Source organism: Equus caballus, chromosome 22, assembly GCF_041296265.1.
Source record: "Equus caballus isolate H_3958 breed thoroughbred chromosome 22, TB-T2T, whole genome shotgun sequence".
In the NCBI taxonomy this organism is placed as follows: Eukaryota; Metazoa; Chordata; class Mammalia; order Perissodactyla; family Equidae; genus Equus; species Equus caballus.
Genome location: NC_091705.1, coordinates 38,920,762 through 38,936,982, shown reverse-complemented (window position 1 = coordinate 38,936,982; position 16,221 = coordinate 38,920,762). Strand labels below are relative to the sequence as shown.

Here is a 16,221-nt window from a genome sequence, read left to right as displayed (position 1 = left end):
GGTATCAGTTTGTGTTCCTTAATCCCCTGTGTTTTTAGAAGCTGGAAGACAGTTGTAAAAGCCTGATTAGATTTACGTTAAAAGGTTTTGGCAAGAATGCTCTGAAGGCCGTGTGAGCTTCTTCCCATGTTACTGATGCCCGGTTTGACCCGTTGGTCGAGTGGAGCCTGTCCGATCTCTGCACTGTACATGTACATTCTCCCCTCTGCAGTCGAGTCGTCTGGGGGCAGAATTTGTTTTTCGGGTTTTTACAGGTTGTGACCATGCATTACGCTTTCCACCATTCCCCTCAATCAGGCTGGTCCCTCTGTTTCTGTGGACTTGGTGGGTCTTGCGTTGCTGTAACAGTGAGCGTCACTTATCAAAAGAAAGAGAAGTTAATGTCTGATCCTTCTGGATCAGGCGAAAGACGCAGCGACGTAACAGAGACAGAAAATGAGTCCGGCATCCCGTGTGGCTCAGAGGAGCCCTTCTAGGACCACAATCTGATCTTTGCTAAAGACAGCCGTCTGGTCTGGTCTGGAGGAAGGGTTTCATACCACAGGGTGTCGGGGAACACCTGTTTCGCTAAGAGTCAAGACATTTTCAAGTGCTTGTTCTGGTAATTTTTGCCTTTCTATGGAAATCGTGGCTCTGATATCATGTGTTTAACAATTGGAGTGTTAATATCAGTTAGAATGATGCCTTCTGGAAACACTTAAATTCTCAAAGAGTAGGTAACCCTATTAGTCTGTTACCATCTTCCAGGCTAATAATAATATGATTATAATATATTATCCCCATAGGACATGGAGAATAATCTCCTTTCCAAAAGAGGATCTGGAGGGAGACTACTTGGGATTGTAGGCTAGAGAGAGGAAAAGGGCTCTGCACAGTGATAACTAGAAGCACCAGAAGTTTTAGGATAGTTATGACTCATTTGGGGGTAGGCGAAGGTGGAAAAATGCTTTGGAACTGGGGAAGTTATTTGGGTCACAAGGGGAGAACCCTTAATAAGGCACAAGCTCTGGTTGTGTCCTTGTGCTCCCCCCCCCAATATAAAAACGTATGATCATTGTTTTACAAAATGAAAGAAAGAAAAGACAGTGTCCTAAGGTGGCGTTCCTAGAGTGTGCTCGTAAATATTAAATAGGTACTGCATGAAAAAGGCTTTCTCAGTAACTCTGGAAACTTTGGAATTTTGGGTGAGTTCAAACAGATTTTTTTGCTGTCAGAATTTTCACTCTTGGACTAGAGAGCCTCTTTATCATACGAGAGTTTTTCTGATGGTCATGGAAATGCTTAATTGTAATAAAGACAAGGAAAGTGCAGACGACCCATAATCCTACTAAGCAGAGATGGCGCTGTGAACATCTTGACGTACAGTTTCTGAAGTTGTTTTATCCCTGTGTTTTCCTCTGTGTCTTTTTCTTCAACACAAATGTGGTGTACTGTAGACATTGTTATATGATAGGATTTCTTAAATGAAATAATGATTGCTTAGTTTTCCATGGTATGACTTTGCCATAATTGTTTTCCCTAGTCCCTTTCGTTGCACATTTAGATGGGTTTGTGTTTTGCTTTTCTAAATGCTAAGATAAACATCCTTCAGCGTGCTTCTTGTTTGTCCAGTTCTTTCTTTGTGATGAATGCCTGGAAGTGGGCACTGCTCCCTTGGCGAGTATGAACATTCCACTTTGACACAGATTGCAGGTTGCCCTCTATGGGTTATTCCGCTTCTGCTGCCTTCAGCAAGGTGCCGAAGTTTCTGTTTTCCCACATCCTCACCAACATTCATTATTATCAGCCTTTTGAGTCTCTTAGACAAGCAACTTCTAGCTTCATCTTAAAATCTTGTTACGCATTCGCAAAGGGATAGAAAAAGCTTAGTTGTAGGCAGATACATTTCAGAGTTGAAGAAATTCACCCCTTTCCTATAGAATTGCATTCTTTTAAATCATCACTAAAAGGCGGTTTTTCAGCATGGTAAGAGAGGAAGAGAGGAAATGTAAAGAATTAGCAGCCCTTTTATGACCTTGTTTGCTCAAGGTAGCCCCAGTGTAACTTCCGGACCAGGTGTACAGAGAAGGGGGCGGCTCTGGGAATGTGCTCCTCCTCCAAATTCAGCCACCACTTCCCAGCTGCATCGTGAAGATGCTGAGGCGCCCTTGTTCTGGAAAGGAAGGCCAACAGCGGAGGACAGTCAGACCCTGTCCCTCTGGGGAGGGAGGAGAGAGAAGGCAGACAGGTGTGAATCGGAGGTGTGCAGGCCCATTTTCCAGAGGGAAGAGGAGAGAAAACAGTGAATTTATGGTTGTGGGAGTTAAATTGTAAGAGACTTTGCAGTGCAGTGACTCTCAAGGTCCAGAGACAAGGGAGAAGAATCAGAATGTACAGGGTTTTGTGTAATTTGTAAAAGCAGATTTAATATTTTATGATTTTATATTTTGAAAACATTGTGTAAATATAAACTAACGTCTTTATTTGCAGAAGATCTCCTGTGTATCGGTGTTGGGGATCGGGCTTGGTCGAAATGGTTGAGAAAACCACCTCCAGTTCAGTAATGCCATTGTACAGCCAGGCTGCCGAGGTCCAGAGGGGCCCACAGAGCCAGCCAGCGACAGGACGCACACCAGCGTTGTTGGCCACCTCAGTCCAGGGGTTTCCCTTCCACCTTTTTTACTTCGAAGGAAGGTTTCTTTGAGTCTCTTACCCTTGCCATCGTGTCTCTCATTTGTGCAGTGTAGATTGGCTCTACTCCCCAGAGACAGAAAACAAGAACACCTTGTCAATATGCAAATTCTTAGATTCTGTAGACACTTCTGGTTCTGAAAAGCTCTTCTGGGCTTCAAGGTAGGGAGGGCTTGAGGAGAATGTGGCAGCCATTCCTGGCAACCTTTCTAGAACAGAATGTTGGAGTAGGGGCCAGCTCGGTGGCACAGCGGTTAAGTTCACACGTTCCACTTCTCGGCGGCCTGGGGTTCGCCGGTTCGGATCCCGGGTGCAGACATGGCACCATTTGGCAAGCCATGCTATGGTAGGCATCCCGCATATAAAGCAGTGGAAGATGGGCATGGATGTTAGCTCAGGGCCAGTCTTCCTCAGCAAAAAGAGGAGGATTGGCAGCAGTTAGCTCAGGGCTAATCTTCCTCAAAAAAAAAAAAAAGAAAAGAATGTTAGAGTGGAGGTAATTCAAGTATGGCAGCTACAGCTTTGTACACTGCCCCTCCCCCTCTCCATAAGCCTGACAAGCAAATAGAATTGAGAACGTTTTATTTATTAATGTCAGTTGTCATGTTAGATAAATTCACTTGGGCTGGAGGAATCCTTTATTTTTTCCCAATTATATATTTTAAAAAAAAACTGTTGTGGATATAGTTGGAAAAACAGAAGAAAGAAGGAAGAAGTCAGCTGTCATCACTGTTGCCCCCTAACACCTAAGCATGTTGGTGAATTCGCTTCTAGTCTTTTTCAGCCGTCTGCACGTGCTTATTCTCTAGCGGTAATTACCGTAATATAGCAGGACTTCTTGCGTTGTCAGGAGTGTGATGCTATACAAGAGACTACACACTCTTGTTCCGTACATTTGTTCTGTTTGTAAGATTCCATAGCTTTTACTGTTTAAGCTCTATAAGATTCTGTCGAGTGTATGTATCACTTTTAACTTTCTATTTTATTGTTGCTTTTGAGTTTTCCAAGTTTTTGCTTTTAGAAATAATTTAATAAAAAACTTTATGCATAGAACGTCCTCATCCTTGGGATAGTTTCCTTGAAATTGCTAAATCAGAGGATATGAGCGTTTTTATGGCTCTGTGTTAGATTTGCAGAATAGTTTCCCCGAAGGGTGATACCCCTTTACACTTAGACCAGCAGTTAGGCAAGTGTCAGTTTCACTGTGGCCTTTTCTGGCTCATAGAGTCTTTCTTGTGTGGTTGCAGAAAAATCAGTACACTTCCAACTTGAGAAAACCTCCACCAAATGGACATACCAGCATACTGTGTGCTGAGCTGGAATTCATTAACTTAGTCAATATCTACGTGTCTACGTATCAGACATTGTGGATGAAAAAAAGAAGACAGTCTGTACCCTTAAGAAGCTGACATCCTGCTGAAAGAGGCGTGCTCAGGTTTATAGGGTCGTGGATAGGAGTTTATGCATCAGTTGCGAAAGAGCCAGGGCTGTATAATCTTGAGGGTGGGGTGATGCCAGGAAAAGCTATGAAAAGAGCCATTAAAGCTTCATATGAGCAGGTGTCACCAGTGCACATTCATACAGAGGTGAGGTGCCGTCTGCCTGGCAGGTGGGACAGAAAGGGGGAGAGGCGGGGAGGGCCTTCGTCGAGAGTCAGCTCCAGAGAACAGTGTTGCTCTGCTTGTCTGTGTCCCTAGCATGTTCCCATTGGTGACATCTCTACTGACCGTGACTTTACCCCCAGAGCAGGGCCAGGGTAGATGCAGACATTCGAACAGCGCCAGAAAGGTAATTTATAGTTCTCTCCAACCCCGGGTTCCGTGCGGGTTTGCAGTGCCGCTCTGGAGCGCCCTTGTTTGCTGAGCCTGTGCGTGTGTCTCTGAGGGCGGTAACTGGTCTTGCTGTTAAGGAGTTTTTGGGAAACAAGGCTGAAGCTTAGATCAGTTAAGTGATTACCACAGGCTGCTCAGCTAGTTAGTATCTGTTTAGGCAGCATTTTCATTTCTAATCTCAAATACAGTTTAATAGTTTGACGGATAATAGATTAACAGGTCAGTGGAAATGCTTATAGATATTTTATAGCTGTTAATTTTTACGACTTAGGTTGTTTTTTTTGATAGCTGGGAATAATTAGAGGGGGTGGGAAACATAAACTATGATTGACTTGGTGGTTTTTCTGCCTCAAATGGGAAGGACTAGGAAAGCAGAAGATTCATCAAATGAAATTTTTCTCCCAAAATAATTTTTGGGATTCCTTAGTCTCTTTAATTAATATCCCCCCCCAAGTTTTCTTTAAATACTTTTCGTGTGAAAATTTTCACACAGTTGCTCCAGAACATTAAAATAGATGTGCTAAAGGGTGTAAATTTATTGTCAAAATAATGCTTTACATGTTAAAAAAAACAAATAGCATTATTTTCTTTTTAAAATACGTGTCACTGTGCACCAACCTTGGATCTGAATATCTCTCAGTGTATGGTATGAGTATCCAGCATTCTTTTTTTGTTGTTTTTTAAGGATTGGCACCTGAGCTAACAACGGTTCCAATCTTCTTTTTTTTAATTTTTTTGCTTTTTCTCTCCAAATCCCCCCAGTACATAGTTGCCTGTTTTAGTTGTGGGTCCTCCTACTTGTGGCATGTGGAACGCCGCCTCAGCGTGGCCTGACTGAGCAGTGTGCCATGTCTGCGCCCAGGATCTGAACCGGTGAAACCCTGGGCTGCCGAAGTAGAGCGCATGAACTTAACCACTCGGCCACGGGGCCGGCCCCATCCAACATTTTAAGTAGATCTGCAGTGCAGAAATTCAGGATTCACAGTAGAGCTTCAAACTTAGAACACTTTGATAAAACTCAGTAAAACTTTAGGACATACCGTACTGTGTTATGAGCGTTGGCACTCACCACTGAAGTGGAATATTGGAAGCCAATCGTGTATAAGGTTGACAGTGAAGAGCAGACAAAAGGAATCTGAAAGCGAAGTGTGGGAATGGTGGCTTTGGATTCAAGGAACTCCTGGGCATTGAGAGCCTGAGAGATGATAGATCGGTTAGAAACTTGGACTCTGGGGACAAAGACGTGAAGTCTTGGCTCCACGTGGTGACACTCCTCATGCAAACGTCAGTCCCCTCATCTGGAAATGAAGGTGATAACCATGCTCGATTTATGCGGGGATGACGTGGTCACGCGTGTGGGTGTTTAGAGAGGCCCTGGCACATAGGGTCTCAGTGAGTGTGTGACTGCTGACAGGGATCCACCTCTGTCCAGGCAGAAGTGCATTCACTCCTTACAGAGTGCCTGTCGTGCAGAGCCGTGAACGCCGATAATCTCTGATTTTGGGAGCAGAGATCACTTAGTTTTCAGGTTCTGGTTTTTCTTGGAAAATATTGGTCCAAAAAGGTAGTGCAGGTTTTGTAGATATTGTAGCATGGCAAAAATCAAACTTCAGTGTTCTAGGACACATTTCTGTTCTTTGTTTCTCTTTAATTCCTATTGAATGTTATAGGTGTATCTTACATATGGGGGAGGGAAAGTGAGCAACCCTCCTGCTGTCTTCTATTTATTCCTTTTCTGCTTCTGCTCCCTTTATATTCTATCCCTTTCCCCTATCCTTTATTTTATTTTGAAAGCATGGACCTATGAATGGGTACAACCCCTGGTCCATAGATTGTTCCAGTGTTTTCTGGAATGTACTTGACCCTGTTATAAATCACACATTGTGTGGTCTGTAGGGGTGTTCAGCACGAAGATGCATACGATATGATGAAATCCAGGGGATGAACGCCTCGTCCGATGCGCCCACCTGGACACGAGGCAGCCCCTTTGCTGACTGTCAGGGGCCCACTGTGCCCCAGCTCTCCCTGCCGTGCGTGGTATTAGTAGTACCCACTTTATGTCTTGACGTCCTCACTCCAGCCCGTCTGCTTGCTCCAAGATTTAGCAGACGGGGTTCCTCCTGCCGCTTCATGTGGAGCAAAAATACAGCCTTTGGTGAGATTTGGACACGTAGCTTTTAGGAACCAGATCGGACTCTGCTTACAGAATCGTATCCACTTCATCCAGAGAGTCCCTCCTTTAAGGAACTTAGATCTGGGAACTAAGAAGCTCAGTCCTTCCTCTGGAGCCATGAAATTGAGGCGGGGTGAATTTACTTGTTTTGATTGATACCTACCGTTGACCTGCCCGAAATGTAATCCTGGACCGTTTCTTCAGCGTCAGGCCCCTAAGTATGTCACGTAAAGCCGTCTGCAGTCCTGCTCCCGCCTGTTTCTCTGGTCTCCTCATGCTTTTGCCACACGTGCCCTTCGTTCCAGCCCTTCCGGACTGCTTTTAGCTCCTGCAGTGTATTTCTCCTTTGTGCCTTTCCTCTTCCCTTGTGCTCTGCCTTTCCTATTTCAGCTCTCTTTGCATCCTAGAGTCCCCTCTTCCTCAGAGTGTTTTCTGACCCCTGCCCTCACGATATGATGTAGGAGCCACTCTCCTGTGCTCCCTAGAGCGTGGCTAGTTACAGCTTTCCTTGTCTGGCTCCTCCGCTGAAGACCGTGGCAAGGACTCTATCTTATTTGCAATTATCTTTTTATCCACAGACTAGAGGGTAGTTCCTGGCACATAGTAGGTACATGTTTTACCTGGTTTGCCTTTCCTATGTTTCTTTCTATAAAAATATGTGTGTGTATAAAATTTCCCCTTATTTCTTAAATAGTAACATAACACACACACGCGTGCGCTATTGCTCTTGGCTTTTTTTCACTTAACAGTATCTCCTAGAAATCTGTTCATAGATTTTCCTCATTTTTTTTTTTTTGGTAAATTTTATTGAGATAGAACATACATATTAATATGTGCGAAATAAGTTAATGGCTTAATGAATTTTTACAAAGTTAATATACCCTATGTAACCAGTACCCAGGTCAAGAAGTAAAAGATTACTACTCTCCCCCAAGTCCCCGAGGATATTCTCCTGGCTTCTGACACTGTCGATTAGTTGTGCCTGTTTTGGGACCTTATTTACGCGGATTCTACCATGCGTGCTGTTTGGTGTCTTGGTTCATGATGTGTGGGAGATTCATCCATGTGGTTGCATATAGTTGTGGTATGTTTGTTCTTGTTGCTGTATAGTATTCCAAGATTCAAATAGGCTACAAATTTAATCTGTTCTACCGTAGATGGAACTCTGGATTCTTTCTAGCTTTGGGTTATTTTGAATGGTTCCTTATTCTTTTTTATGGCCTCATAGTACTCCTTCCATGTGGCTGGACAATAATTTATTCAGCCAGTCTCCTTTGGTCGGACATGTAGTTTTTCCCCAATGTTTTTCTGTTACAAATAATGTTGCACAAGGTTTTGAATAAACTTGTGCATTATATTAAGGAACGTTAAAAAACCCAACAATTTCATGAGGAGTGAGAGTTCCAGAGAGCATTTTTTGGGGAAAAGGTAATCTATCTGGCAGTTCTGCTCAGTTGCTAAAAAGCAATTGCTGAACTTTTCTAGGAGCAGATCGGTGCAGTGGAGCTGGTTAACTCACAGCGTTTGGGTTCGTCCCATAAAGGAGTGGGGAGCTAATACAAGGGAAAGGCTTGAAATCCACAATCCACGCCTCCTTGGGCCCCTTGAGTTCAGAAGACTGAATTATTAATTGTCCCAACTTAGATATTCGTTGGTTCAGATATTTGTTGTGCATCTTCCATGTTTCAGAAACACTGTTCTAGCCACCGGGCCATGGCTCCTTGCCCTCCTGGGGCCCACACTCCAGGGAGGGAGATTACACTAGACAAGACAAATAAGAAAATGTTTAGTGCGCGCGTGTGTTGGTGCGCGCACGTGCGCGCGCGTGTGCATGTGCGTGTTCTAGGGCATTTGGACGTTGAGGGTAAGACACAAATTTTAAAGATTGGTCAGGAAAGGAGTGGCTTTCTTTTTTCTACTTAATTCTCTTTTAGCTTACCACACCAGATGTAACAAACATTAAGGATACCCATGTTTAGGATAAAAAATTATGAACTCTTAAGTATATAGAAACTTGTAATTCTGTCTTTTCCTCTTGAGTTCACTGTGTCAAATTATTTTATTCCTAATCTGGAATGTCAGATTTCACTATCTTGTGAGGAATTTTTATGAGTCAGAGTCCTTTATTAGTGCATGTGTTCAAGTGAAAATCGTGTTCCCTGATTCATAAGCATGTGGAGGCTGCCTGGAATTCCAGTGAGGAGGAGGAGAGTGTCTTCCTGTTAGGGGACCCGGGCTTTGCTCCCGGAAACTCTCCGGTTAAAGCCATGGCCCCAGGCTGCTTACGTTGGCATCTGGATGTAAATTTCCCATTACGTAAACCTGAAAGGGGCTTATTTTTCTCCACGGAATTATGGTCATAAGAGATCCCTCAATGTAGATATTGGGGCTGGATAATAATTACGATTTCTCATGAAAGTATAAAAAAGTTGTTAATAAACCCGAGTTCGTAGTAAATCCTATTTTAGCCTTGATCACACTGCATTATAATTTCTTGCTGAATTGTGCCATGCTTACTCTGTCTTCCTTGCCCGGTGGCCTGGTGCTGCGTGTGGAAAGCAGAGGCCCAGCGGATACTTGTTGACTCAGTGGAGGAGTTAACAGCTGTGCGCCACTTGAGATTTGGGTTTTGGCCGTGATTCAGCCGCCGATGCTCGGGGCCGCGGCATTGGGAGGTCCTGTTTTTCAAAGTAGAGCTCATCAAAATGCTGTCCCACACCTCTCCTCAGTCCTCTCTGTTTCTGACTTCACCAACCGGGTGACCTTGGGGCAATGACTTCTGGAAGACTTGACTTCCTTATCTGAAACAAGAATCAAGATGACATCTGCTTCACGAAGATGTGAATTTTCCACGAGATCATTTAGATTGAAGGGGGCGGGGGTGCGCGCATATACGCTTCCTCCTTCAGGCTGAGCCGTGGGCTAAATTTAGTAACCAGACTTTTAATAGGGACACTTGTTGAGGTCCTGCGGTCTGATCTATATAACCAGCTGCATGAACACGCAATGGGAGCAGGGCAGCTTCACAGCAGTGCATCTAAAAAGAGTGAGGATCTTGCCCCCGGCAAGCTCACTGTGCATCAGTAATATGGTATGACTGCTATTTACCAACAACATTCAGCAATTATCGATGGGTTACCTACCGTGTAATGCGAGTTTTAAATTCTGTTACTAGAATATCCAAAAGAGAACGTCCCCAAGTGGGTTCTGCAGGGAGAAAAGGCTGGTCTAGGGAATAGCGGGTTTGATGATTGAACATCTGTTGCAGAATCGCTTGGGCCTTGAGTTATTGTGCACCCTGAATCCCCAAGAGGGGGATCGAGTGGACAGCGCCTCGGTGAGAGATGCAGCCGGGCTGCTGGCGGTTCTGCTTGCTTCTGGGCCCATCAGACTGTACCTGGACCATTCCGCCAGGTTGGGCACCGCTCTCTGTCAGGTGTCGACTGCTGGGCCAGTGTCCAGAGGAGAGCAGCCAGGAAGGGGAGGGAAGTGGAGCCGATACCATGGGAAGGGCACCCAAAGGAAGTGGGGTGTTTTATTCCGGGGGTGCAGGGGAAGGTTAGGTGGCGCAGAGGTGAGGGTGGAGGGAGACCGAATGCCTGCCCTCCAGCATCTGCAGCGTGCGGATGGAATCTGACAGTTCCGTCGAGGGACAGAATGAGAACCAGTAGGTCAGAGTGACTGGAAAACGTTTTGGACCCAACCCAAAGTAGAATTTTCTTTGAAGATGGCTGTATTTTACATCCTGACTCCGGGTTCTTAGAAGGCGTAGTTTTGGGTGATGTGAAAGCATGAGATAGTGTTGGAAGGTGTGCTTTAAGATCTCATCCAGCCCCCAGTCTATGAATTTGTGATTATTTGCTTTTGTTTTGCAAAATTTGGTTCCTCGGCCTTTTATTTTTTTAGCATTGTGCAAATTCCTGTGTATGATTAGGAAAAACATTAATAATATGTGGTTTATGTAGATTTGTTGAATGACAAGACTAACACAAGGCAATTGTTAGCCACTAAGACAAAATATAAATAAATGGCAGAGTTTTGATAATCTGTAATGGCACCACAGAAATTTGAGAAGAGGAAGACTGGAAAGTATGTGAACTGGGGTTTGGAGGATTAATAAGATTGCGTGGCGGGAGGGAGAGCAGGAGCTCAGCGGTGAAGGCGAGAGACGTGGAAAGCTTTTGAGCAGCAGCAGTGGGGGTAAATCTGTGATTAGGAAAGATCCGTCTGTCAGCTCGTGTAGGAGACACAGCATCTCCTTAAGAGCAATCACTTAAGCTACGTGAGTGCTTGAAACCTTTGGGGGGAAGTTGTGGCTAGAACACGAGTGTGCGAGGTTTTAAAGCTTAGTGGTTGGAGCACAGATCCACCTGGTTCAAATGCATCCCTCAGTTGACTTTGGTAAAGCTCCATGGAGAAACGGAAGCCCAGAAGTTGACTGCAAACTGGATAGAATTATTTGCCTTTTAGGATATATGTAAGGAGTAAATGAGATAAAGAATTGTGTAGTTCGGTGCTCAATAAATGTTACTTAGTATTATTGATTGTGTAGCTGAAGTTCCCTAGGGCAGTGGTTCTGGAGAAGTCCACAGACCAGCCCTATTGCTGTCGCCTGTGAGCTTGTTACACAGGCAAATTCATCGGCCCCCCTCAGACACACCGGGCCAGTCAACGCTGTCCAGGTGACAGGCAGGGAAACGTTTGAGAACTGCCCTAGAGGAATCCTACGGGTGGGATTCAGGAACTAAAGAAAGGGAGGGTATTTAAAAGAGGGGCTGACAACAGTGTCCTTGGCAGTGGAGGAGACAAACACAGAGAAGGCTGGAACTGGGGAGAAGGGAGGTGGCATGTTCTTGGCAGCGCCCGCCTGACTGCTTCACACAGTGTCCAGTCAATGTTGCCCTTCTGGTGTTGAGGACAGCTGGTTTAGTGGTACGTTGGGGATGGAAGGAAGATTCCAGGGCTGATTATATACTATTGAGCCAAATTAGAAAAAATACCTCAGAGCCACATCAGAAATTTGACGCTGGATGAAGTTTAAATCTTAGGGTTAATGGAAGTTTGTGGGCCCCCCACCTGGTGTGATTGGGCCCTGGGCCACCTGCTATAAGCAGAAAATGAGATGGAACTTGCTTTCAGAGGCTTCACAGAATTGCACTTTTTTGAGGATTTGAAGCTGTCTTTTTCCATAACTTTTTCTAGCCGTAGAGAATAAACACTCTGTCTGATCTGTTCTCTCCTGATGCCAGAAGGTGAGCGTGTCTGTCTTGCAGTTGGTGCGAGGCCCAATTTGAAGCTCCCTCATTTCTGAAAGCGTTCTGAACGCTGCCTTCTTTTGTTTGCTGTTTTATGGCTCAGGATATACCTGAGAGATGGTTTGAAATCTTTCAAGAGATTTTATGTCCCTGTTTAACGTGGGCCACCTGGAGTTTTCGCATTGAGTGTTGTACCAGTTGGTTTGTCCCCATCCACACCGCTGTCACCAGTACACACACCAAACACAATAGCTTGAAATAAATTGACTTGTAAGCTTCATCCATTTAGTCGTTACCTACTGCCCATTATGTGCAGGACACTGTGATGATGATGATGAAGCAGCATCAACAAAGTGTGTCTTGTTGAAGAGCCAGGACAGCCTGAGGCCATGTATATTGAGTCTGGAGGCGCAGCCCACGGCCTTGGTTGAGTGCCTGCCTGGGGCCTGGCGGAGGTCAGCCAAGTGTTCTGATGGTCCCTAACACACACGAGAGTTTGGATTAGTAAATGTGCCGCCCCTCTCAGACATCCCCCTTTCACAGTGGGGAAGGGAAAGTGAGTAAATTAGAGTGTCTGCTTAAGAAGCTGTGTTGCTAAACCTTGCAGTTTCTTGAAAATAGATGGCATAGTATTTGAGATTGCAAGTGAAATACAGGAATTATATTCGTTTGTGTTTATGATCTCCTAGTTTTATATCGTAGAGAGACTTGAAGAAAACCCAAGTGGAGATCACTCTCCAAGGGTGGCGGCGATTGGATGGTTAATCTGAAAAGTCATCTGTTAAGAATACCTTTCTTGTTTTGTTTCTATTGAGATGTAATTGACATTTCACATTGGTTTCAGGTGTACAGCACAACGATTCGATATTCGTATATATTGTGAAGGGAATGTATTTTGACGCTTGGACCAATCTGTCTGCTGTTTTCCCCTAGCTTTGGACTTTGGGGCCGGGGTGGGTGGTTAGGAAGAATTGCTGACATTCCTTTGTTATCTTCTTTTTGTCTCCAAATCCCCAGAGAAAAGTAGCTGGAGCCTTAGTCCAGCGCTTTCCAAAGGTTGCTGAGACCAGAGCGAGATCTGAGAGTTTGCAGTAGGCAGAGCCGTCAGGGCTGTCTGCTCTCTGACTATATCGTACTGAGAAGGTGAACCTAACGAGAGCAAAGATCTTTTTAGAAATGTTGTGATTGATCTGTAAAGGTCTTTCTGATCGCCACAGCGCTAGACTACAGATTGGGTGTTTGAAGACCTGGGGGAATAGATTATTTTAAATTTATGGCTTTTCTAATACTGCCAATTATTGCAGTTCTCCTCTGAGTCCTGTAGCTACCCACGGGCATGCTGGTGTCCTGAAAACGTAGAACCCGGTATGGAAAATAGTCATGGCATTTATAGGGTTTTAGAGCTGAAAGAGCTTTTAAAAATAAAAAAAACAAACTCAAAGTTCTGTGCATTTTTGTTTGTTTTGTTTTAATGATTGCTTTCAATTCGCCTCTTTTTTCCGTCCCTTCTGTTTCCCGCAGTGAACACCTACCTCTTCATGATGCAAGCGCAAGGCATTCTGATCCGGGACAACATGAGAACGATAGGCGCTCAGGTGTATGAGCAGGTGGTTCGCAGTGCCTATGCCAAGAGGAATAGCAGCGTAAATGACTCAGGTATGTTTTACTAAAGAGGTGGTCTGATTAGAATGTTTCCTCCCGGGAGAGGTAAATTTGGTTCAAATAATTATTTTTGATGGGGAAAAAAGTGTATTGTAAATGAGGGGAAGTTTGGCTGTGTCTTACCTTATCACTAAAAAAGAAAGGCTTGCAAAGTGAATCCTTGTTTGTTTTGCCTCCGTTTTCTCTCTTAATACTTTTCAGGGAGGGGGAGGTAAGGAATATATATCTTTCAAGACCCATTTTTCTGGTGTAGTTGCCCCTGTAGGCGATTAAGCGTATATTGGGACACCAGCAAAACAGGAGCGCCAAAAGCTGTTTCTGGAAATAGTTTGATATTTGATTTCAAAAAAATGTATCGTACAGCCAATGAGGAAAACAGAACTTAGTTGGACTTCCTTTTACTTCTTTTATGGCTTAACATAAAATTTTTTTTGTGAAATTGTTTTGTTGTCTTGTTTTTTGAGTTGCATGTGGCGGTGCTCACAGTGGCGGTGGCGGTGCATGGTATTTTCAAAGCTAGTCTGGCCCTGGTTGCCACACAGGACGAGTTGTTCCGACTCTGTTCTTACTGTTAGACTCTACTCGAATTTGTTCAGCCCAGTGGGACTTGTTTACCTTGTTGTTGGTGAATGTTTTAGCTGAAACTTACCAAATTTCCATGTTGTAATGATCGTGTAATCCAGGACAGTTTCTACAGATTATAGCTGTAAAAGCGACTCCTGGAGGAAGTTTAATAGGTCTCCTGGCCTGCCTCCAGTACCTGGTATGGTGTTCATCCTCTGGTTTAATTCTAGCAAGTGGCCGAGTTTGGTGGTTGGACTCATTCGGCTTTGAAGAAAGCTTTTCAAACTGTTCAGCTAAACATAGCAATGATGGATGCAAGAGTGAGCGTTTCTGCCTCAATCTTTGGAACTTTTGCCTGTGACTTTTGTTATCTATAAGCACTAATTATATGAAGAGGAAAAAAGAACACCGAGTTTAGATGGCTTGCCTAACATTGTAAGAACTTGTTCCTGAATCATGGTTTTGACTTTATTTTTATAAAAGACTGTATATGGCAAGTTCTTCACCTTTGAGAGAAAGTTGTCTTTTTTATGTCTCTCTTTTTAACTCTTCCAAAAATTGAACATAGGAACTATTTCCGGATGGTTAAGTGGGACTGTCGTGCGCCTTCTCCAGTCTGGCGCTGGATGGTTTTTATTAAAAAAATAGATTCTGAAATTTCATCTTGCTAAGCATTCATGGTTTGCCTTTTACTGAAGACTAATGTGCTTTCCTGTGGTTTCTTAGTGATTTCACTCAGGCATAGTATTATAAAATATGTATATTTTAAAAAATATTCTTTCCTCCAAATCAGTCCTCTCTTCTCCTCTGGAAGTTCTAAGATTGTCCGGAGCTCACTCTAGAATGTGAAATTGCTTTGCAAGCGTTGCAGATGAGAATTTCTCTGTGGTGCTTGGGATCTCAAAGAAATCATTGCCTCTCAAAGGGAAGTTACATCCTTAAAAGAATTGACCACATCCTAATTTATCAGTCTGTCCGCCTGGCCAGCTTAGCAGCAGCGAAGGAGCATCGTCAGCAAACTGATGAGCTTTGGGGCTTCCTTTCTTCTTGATTGCAGAGGGCAAGTGATCGACTTTTCAGAGCTTTTTAGCCAGATTGTCTTCTCAGGGGACAGACTGCCTGAGCTCTGACCCACACCTGGACAGGAGTCCCTGCAGTTCCCAAAGTCAGGGGAGAAGGCTGAGCACATTTCTCTTTCCTAATTCAGTGTGTGTAGTGTCAGGTTTTGCTCATGATCCCCACACATCTTGTCTCGTGTAACTCCAGTATGGCTCGGTCAGGTAGGCAGGATTGTACGTTATTTCCATTTTTCACATGTAGTGCAGATAATTTGGGGGGAGTTGGAGTGGCTTGGTCATGTGACTTGCCCTAAACCCTGCCCTAACCTGCTTCTGGTTGTGTAACGAAACCAGGGAGTCCTCTGCCGTCCGTTCCAGAGCTCTTGGCCCTGTATCACTCTGGATAAAGGAGCATTTGTGCTGTTGTGACCTTGATCCAGTCCAAGGGTTTGTGCCTCTCCGAGGCTGGATGAACTTCCGTCTGGGCATTGGGCGAGGTAGTCTGTTCTCCCTCAGAAGTCAGACGGGTACCAAGCAGGGCCCCCTCCCTGCTGCGCTGCTGGTTTTACAACACAGGATTTCACCGAATTGTTGGGATCTCACTAACCTGAGGGGGTGTTGTCCTTGAAAGCAGCACCGAGGTGAGTTTCACCCTTGGAAGGCATATCCAGGGACGAGTTACTATGACTTTGCGTGAGTTTATTCTCAAATTACCGTAGTCAGAAATCGTCCTTCCTAGCATCCCTCCGGTGGAGTAATCATCCGTTTTGTGTTTAATGTGTCTATATCCATTGCCCTCGGGGGCTGTGTTCCTATGTGGTAGACACTACTTGCGTTCTCGCGTGGAGTCCTCACAAGAACTCAATAAGGTAGCTCCTGTGTCCCCATTTCAGGGGTGAAGGGGTCAAGGCACACGGGACGTACGGGACTCGAGCAGTGGAGCTGGGCTTTGCTGACTGAGCCCAGTGCCTGTCCTCTGCATCCCAGCAGTGCCCTCGTGCCTCTGT

General features: G+C 44.6%; 1 protein-coding gene across 3 annotated transcripts in view; it reads left to right on the top strand.

The window, feature by feature from the left end:
* Positions 1–16,221, top strand: part of B4GALT5 (beta-1,4-galactosyltransferase 5) — a 69,877-nt gene that overhangs the window by 37,405 nt on the left and 16,251 nt on the right. For all 3 annotated transcript variants that reach the window (XM_070246924.1, XM_023626724.2, XM_070246925.1), the window contains exon 2: positions 13,452–13,586. In XM_070246924.1, the coding sequence (XP_070103025.1) occupies positions 13,452–13,586 (135 nt within the window). The remainder of the gene's footprint in view (positions 1–13,451; positions 13,587–16,221) is intronic.